General features: G+C 38.7%; 1 protein-coding gene across 1 annotated transcript; it reads right to left on the bottom strand.

The window, feature by feature from the left end:
* Window positions 1–1446: 1446 nt before the first annotated feature.
* On the bottom strand, window positions 1447–7295 carry LOC115339627. Its single transcript, XM_041121137.1, has 3 exons — window positions 7163–7295; window positions 1577–2915; window positions 1447–1508 (listed from the first exon to the last, which is right to left on the bottom strand). Exons 2-3 carry the CDS (start codon window positions 2625–2627, stop codon window positions 1447–1449), a joined length of 1113 nt encoding a protein of 370 aa, XP_040977071.1. The 5' UTR covers window positions 2628–2915; window positions 7163–7295.
* Window positions 7296–7835: the final 540 nt, after the last annotated feature.

Raw genomic sequence — 7835 nt, 5'->3', positions numbered from 1 at the left:
CTGGTGCCCCATGTGTGGGGGAAGCTGCTTTGGGGAGGGACAGCACTCTGCTTGTTGCCGAAATCCGGAATAAAACTCCTTAACAGCAATGAGAAGTTAAGAAGCAGGCACTTCGTTTATTGCAGCGCTGGATGCACGGGGGATAGTTCCACCTAGCGTGCATGCCACAGCTTTAGCACAAACAGGTTATATAGAATAACTAATTGCATATTCATCAGATTAGTACACATATACATAAAAATGATTGCAACTGATTATCTTAGTACTGCCTACATCCGATCATGCGCAATGAAGGATCCATTTGAGTCGAAGGGCTGCTTTTGCGACCACCGACCCATTTGAAGTTCTTGCTGGCTGTCCTTGAAGTCTTTATTCTTTGATCTTGAAGCTTAACGCAGCTTCAGTCACATGTGGTCAGTTTCAACATTGTTCTCATCTAGCATACAGGAACATCTAGTCATAAGAGCCAAGAACTGCAAAACTTATGAGTAAATATTAGTTAATCACTTAATACACTCTTGTAATTACCTCTATTAGCTAGTCCCCTGGCTACACTCTTGTCTATTATTTCAATCATAATGTTAGTTCTTAAACACAAAATTTGACAGAAAATATATGAGGTTTCTATGGTTATACCCATCATGATTCATTGTACCTCACACAGTTCCCTGTAGTTACAATTTTAACTTGTAAGTACAAAACTGATTTTTGTATTGTAACATTTCCCCCCTTTGAAAGTTTTGAAAATCATTTCAATACTTTCACTATAATTTTACTAATTATTCACTATAAGCTGGAGGAAACTCTGGGATTGATTGTCCATTTTGTTGTCTTGCAACAGCTTGGATGATCATGCGATTAAAAGAAGTTTTATGAGTAATTTGCTTTTTCAGAAAATAATAAATCAAAATGATCATTAAAGAGATTATCAACAAAGTTAATACTGTACTAATCAATGATTTAATCCAAGAATTTAGATTCCAGCCTAATCCTTTAAAGATCTTGTCTATCCAACTCTCTTGCATATCTCGTTGCAACTCTTGTGTGTCTTTCTCAATTTTTCCCAATAATTCCAAATCATGTTCTACATCCTGAGTTACATTCGGAATGTGTATGCAACAATGGTCCATTCTGTCTTTGAAATATCCACACACTCCGTGTTCTTTAAGTAAAAGCATATCTAAAGCCATTCTATTTTGTAGAGTCATTTTGGAAGTAGCCTGTAATTATATATTTAGATGTCTAAATCCTTTTCTGGTCACATTGGCCAATTTCTCTACCTGTCCTGTTAGTTGGTACAGCCAGTCTCGATTCCTATATATTGCCAAAGGGGTTAGTAGAGATTCTAGGGCCCAACTAATTCTAACTCCAGTGGAGGGTTCATTCCATTCATCATCTATTTCTGACCTTTTCGCCCGTTCCAATTTCAAATTTTCTAATGATCCTTTAAAAGGAGACTTTTTCCAAATTGGGCATAATGTTGGCATTCCCAAAGTGATTTGTTTTACCTTCCCATCAAGAGGCAGATGGGTTGTCCAGGTTCCGTCACTCATTGCCCAAACTAAGTGTCCTGGACTCTGAATAGTAGTTTTTCTGCAACTAAATATTGTTCCTCTTTTAGGTTTAAAGGTTTCAGTCAATTGGAGATCATTTTTAAGTCCTCTACACAAACAGCCATACTTCACGGCTGCTGCTAAAGGTGGAATTCTTTGAATTGCCATGTCTTTAGTACTGCAATTGTATATTTTCTCACATTTCCACCAAGATACTAAATTTTCCTTTTCTCGTAATGTACTCCCTTTGTCATTTACTGATGGCCAAGTTGTAAAAATGGTTCCATCCCAAGTAAAACACCAAGGAGCTTTAGCCATATATTGGAATTGAGACAGTATAGTCATAGACCACACTGAATCCCAACTAATTGTCCTTTCTGGTATTGTCTGATTAGCCTTATCACATTTCCATTCCATGATCATTCGAGTTGTATTTTTCTTAACTTGTTCATCATAAGTACAATATCCTACATTATGAAATCTCCCAATTTTAATAAAAACAGAATTTAATAATTTTTCACAATCTGCCCTGCTCCCTGGAGACTTCCATTGCTTCTTAATAGTTGTCACTTGTTCTTGCCATCCAACTACTGGCCTTTGTTCACAGTGGGTAGTCACATTTCTATGTTCTAAATTAGTCAAATTCATTGTCAAAATTCCCCATGGAACAGATTCACCAACTGCCCTTGGTATTGGCAAACAGGCAGTAATTTGTGTCACATTCTGGAAATTAGCAAATCCCTTAATCAATCCTACCATCAGATTTTCTTCCTGAGTTTTCTTTGGGAGATAAATTAATTGTTCAGCTTGTCTCTTATTTCTTGTCTTTTTCTTCAGCTCAAATTGTCCTGGTAGATACTCGCTTTTTTCCTTATCTCTCATCCAACTAATTTCTAATTTGTCAGGATCAAATTCTGGAATCTGAGTAAAATTACATCCCAATCCCAAAGTACCTCCATAGTTCACTGTTACTTGTTGTTTAGCCACAATCTCAGACCAGACTCCCACCAATGTTATTTTCCAAATCAAAATCCATTTCCCCCAGATTCCAAAATGATATGCAAGATTAGACATGCTTCAAAGTCAGTTTTGAAGTTCTAGGGTCTCTATATACAACTTTCCAAGATGATGGAGCTTTCTTCACCCGAGTATAGTGGATCCATGCATCTGATTCAGCAATCTTGACAGCGGTGAAAGTAGTCAACAATATTTGAAAGGGTCCTTTCCAGCATTCCTGAAGAGGTTCAGAAGTCCATGTCTTCACATAGACATAATCACCTGGTTGGAAATCATGTACTGGATTTTCCAAAGACAGAGGCCTGCTCCAAACAACCGCACTCCGAAGCATAGTTAAAGTTTTTCCTAAAGAAAGCAAATAGTTATATACATCTTGTTTTCCTTTTAAATGTATGCTCAAATTTGGTTCGGGAGATTCATAAGGTTTTCCATATAATAATTCATAAGGACTAATTAATGTCCCACTCTTTGGTTGGACCCGAATTCGTAAAAGGGCCAGTGGGAGTGCCTGAGGCCATTTTAAATTAGTTTCTTAACATATTTTACTAACTTGCCTTTTCAGTGTTTGATTCATTCTTTCTACCCTTCCACTAGATTGTGGCCTCCAAGGTGTATGCAAGTCCCACGTAATTCCCAAAATTCTACTAACGCCCTGGACCACTTCTGCAACAAAATGGGAACCTCTATCAGAAGAGATTCCAATAGGTACTCCAAATCTCGGGATAATTTCTTGTAATAACCATTTAATGACCTCCTTTGCTTGATTGGTCCGACAGGGAAAGGCTTCCGGCCATCCTGTAAAAGTATGTACCCCCACCAGAATGTATCGATACCCATTTTGTCGAGGTAACTCTGAAAAATCTATTTGCCAATAATCCCCTGGTTCCATTCCTGATTTCAATATTCCCATTTGGACCTTTTTCTTTACAACTGGATTGTTTTTTAAACATATCTCATGTTTAGCAGTTGTCATTTTAGCTATTTCTAGCATTTTTACTGATACCACTTGCCTTCTCAAAAGAGTTACTAATGCTTCTGCTCCCCAATGACATTCCTTATGTTTTGTCTGTACTATTTCCCTCATTACAAATGGTGGGACTACTACTTGTCCTTTTGATGTCACCCACCATCCTTCCAGATTTTTCCTCGCATTTAATAATGTCCCCAATTTCTCATCCTCCTCTGAATATTTAGGTTTTTCCTTTGGTAGTACAATAGTTTTTGTAGGAATTAATGCCATTTGTAAGGCATTCCTTTTGGCTGCTTCCCTAGCTGATTTATCTGCTAATCTGTTCCCTACAATCTCTTTTGTATTCCCTGATTGATGTGCTTTACAGTGCATGATTGCTACTGCAGTTGGTTTCTGAACTGCTTGTAATAAATGCAAAACTTATTCTTTATATTTAATGTTGGACCCCTGAGAGGATAATAATCCTCTTTCTTTCCATAAAATCCCATGGACATGGACCACACCAAATGCATATTTCAAATCAGTCCAGATATTTACTTTCTTTTCTTCACTCAATTCTAGAGCCCTTATCAAAGCCACTAATTCCGCCTTCTGAGCTGAAGTTGTGCTTGGCAAAGCATTGGCTTCTATAACTGATTTTTCAGTTGTTACCGCATATCCTGCATAGTGGATTCCATTTTCGATGAAACTGCTACCATCTGTGTACAATTCCCAGTCCGGATTGTCCATAGGTACATCCTTCAGATCCTCTCGACTGGAATATACATATTCAATGGTAGTCAGGCAATCATGTTCCAGTTGTCCTTCTTCCTGTACAGAGCTCAGAAAGACTGCAGGATTAGTTAAGTTAGTGGTTTTCAAAATCACATCATCTTGCTCCATTAAAATTACCTGATATTTCATCATTCTGCTCGGGGATAGCCAATGGCCCCCCTTTTGCTCCAACACTGATATCACCATGTGTGGCACATATACCACCATCATTCTTCCCAAAGTCAATTTTCGAGCCTCCTGTATTATCATCACAGTGGCTGCTACCGCTCTCAAACAAGCAGGCCAGCCCTTACTTACAAAGTCCAATTGTTTGGAAAAATATCCAACCGATTGCTTCCAACTTCCCATCTTCTGAGTCAGCACTCCCAGTGCAATGTGTTGTTTCTCATGTACAAATAACTGGAAGTCTTTAGTCAAATCCGGAAGTCCCAAGGCTGGTGCTGACATCAGGGCCTGTTTTAAATTCTTGAAAGCTCTCTGCTGATCTGGACCCCATTCAAATGGTGGACCTTTAAGAGCTTCATATAATGGTTTAGCCAACAGACCATAGTTCATTATCCATAGCTGACACCACCCAGCCATTCCCAAAAAGGTTCTCAATTCATGGGTATTTCTCGGCTCCGGGATACTGCAAATTGCTTCTTTGCGGTCTGTTCCCAACTGTCTTTGCCCTTGTGAGATTTCAAAACCCAGATATATCAGTCTGTTTTGCTATCTGGGCCTTAGTTCTAGAGACTTTGTATCCGCTTAGCCCCAAAAAGTTTAAAAGATCAATTGTTACCTTTATACACGCTGGTCTCTCTTCTGTCGCTATCAGTATGTCATCTACATACTGTAGGAGCAAATGTCCAGGTTTGGGACCATCTCGTTTCCACATCTCAAGTTCTTTTGCTAATTGGCTCCCCAAAATTGTTGGACTATTCTTGAACCCTTGCGGCAATCTTGTCCATGTCAATTGTGTTTTTCGTCCTGTTTTTGGATTTTCCCACTCGAAAGCAAATAATTTTCGACTTCCTTCTTCCAGGGGTATACAAAAGAAAGCATCCTTCAAATCAAGCACTGTAAACCACTGATGATTCTCCCCTAGAGCTGTTAAAAGTGTATATGGATTGGCCACTACAGGATGTATATCTTTCACTATCTGATTTATCGCCCTCAGATCCTGTACTAATCTATATTCTCCTGATGGCTTTTTCACTGGTAAAATTGGAGTATTATATTCAGATTCACACTCCTCCAAAATTCCATATTCCAAAAATTTATCAATTAATTTCTTGATTCCCAATCTAGCCTCAGGTTTAATTGGATACTGCTTTAATCTCACTGGCTTCACATTTTCCTTCAGTTCTACCTTTACAGGCTGTGCCATTTTAGATTTTCCAGGTATCTCTGTGTTCCAAACTGTAGGGATCACAGCATCATCAACTTCTTGCGGCATCTCCTGAATCTTAACCTTCTCCTGTATTATCAATATTTCTCCTGTCTTTGATTCTGGTATTTTTAAAAGAATTTCTCCCCCCTCAAAAGCTATCTGTGCATTTAATTTGGATAACAGATCTCGACCCAACAAGGGTATCGGACATTCTGGCACATACAAAAATTCATGTGTAATTGCCTTATTTCCAAATTTTAAATCAAGGGGTTGAAAGAATAGTCTATTTTCCTGTTTCCAATTATGTTAACTGTTTTATTTCCCAATTTCCCTTTATAAGTATTCAAAACAGAATATACTGCTCCCGTATCAACTAAAAATTCAACTTTATCATTTCCCAGCTTAATTGTAACCAGAGGTTCAGCTGGGTTCCCCTCCGGTCCCCTTCATTCATTTAAAGTCATCATTTTTGCAGCCTCTTGCTGATTTGTTTGCAATTTAGGGCAATCCTTTTTCCAATGTCCATCCTCCCTACAATATGCACACTGATTCATTCCTAGAGGTGCATTAGGTTCCCGGTTACCAAAGTTTCTAAAACCTCCTCTTCCTCGAGTTCTACTATTCTCCCTGATTCAATACTCCTTTCCCGTGCACGTGAGGGAGAGAGATCCTGCTCCTCCCTTGGTGGGGCTATTTCTAATTCTAGTTCCATTTCATCCTCTTTTGGTACCGCACATCTAATGCACCTCCTTCCAATATCACAAGCCGAACAACAACTCTTAGCTTTCTTATTTTCTGAAGTTAATGTCATCACCAAATTATCTCGACTAATTAACTTGCATTCTTTTTGCCAATCCATTCTCTGCCTCAAATAAAAGAACAAATCCACATATGGCACTTCACTCCATTTACCCTCTCTCCTACAAAATAACATTAACTGTAATATAGTATTATAACTTAAAGTTCCATTTGTTGGCCATTTTTCCTGATCTTCCAAAACATACAAAGGCCACCAATGATTACAATATTCAATCATTTGACTTTTACGTAAATCATCATGTAGTTCACCCCAATGTGCCAATAAACATCCCAATGGTGATGTTTTTGGTATCTTTTCATCAGTGTTTATATTTCCCACACTCTTACTCTTAAATAATTTGGCTAATGCCATTATACTTATATATCAAATACCAAATATACCAAATATCAAATATCAAGTGCCAAATATTAATAACCAAATATCAAATGCCAAATATCAAATACTGAGTATCAAATACCAAATACCAAACAAACGCAAATGACAATTGTCCCAAATACACAAATGTCCAACCCAGCAATAGCTTTCACTTATGACTTACGGGCAGACGCCTAGGCTTCCAATGCAAACGGGTACCCTCTGAGCCCCAACCCTGCGAAGCTTACGCCGCATCTTACAGGCAGGCTATCCAAACAAATTTCAAAGAGGAAGTGCCTTACCCTTTCTCCAGGGAAAGTTGCGAGGAGCTTTGTGAGTTGAGAGCGATGGTTCTCCCCGAGAATCCCTCGGTGCCGGCTGGAGTTCGATCTCATCCAGTCTCACTCGCAAGGTCCCATCTGGGTCGCCAAAACTGTTGCCGAAATCCGGAATAAAACTCCTTAACAGCAATGAGAAGTTAAGAAGCAGGCACTTCGTTTATTGCAGCGCTGGATGCACGGGGGATAGTTCCACCTAGCGTGCATGCCACAGCTTTAGCACAAACAGGTTATATAGAATAACTAATTGCATATTCATCAGATTAGTACACATATACATAAAAATGATTGCAACTGATTATCTTAGTACTGCCTACATCCGATCATGCGCAATGAAGGATCCATTTGAGTCGAAGGGCTGCTTTTGCGACCACCGACCCATTTGAAGTTCTTGCTGGGTGTCCTTTGAAGTCTTTGTTCTTGTCCTTGTTCTTTGATCTTGAAGCTTAACGCAGCTTCAGTCACATGTGATCAATTTCAACATTGTTCTCATGTAGTGTACAGGAACATCTAGTCATAAGAGCCAAGAACTGCAAAACTTATGAGTAAATACTAGTTAATCACTTAATACACTCTTGTAATTACCTCTATTAGCTAGTCCCCTGGCTACACTCTTGTCTATTGTTTCAATCATAAT

Source organism: Aquila chrysaetos, chromosome W (assembly GCF_900496995.4).
Source record: "Aquila chrysaetos chrysaetos chromosome W, bAquChr1.4, whole genome shotgun sequence".
NCBI lineage: Eukaryota > Metazoa > Chordata > Aves > Accipitriformes > Accipitridae > Aquila > Aquila chrysaetos.
This window is presented reverse-complemented; position numbering and strand designations above follow the sequence as displayed.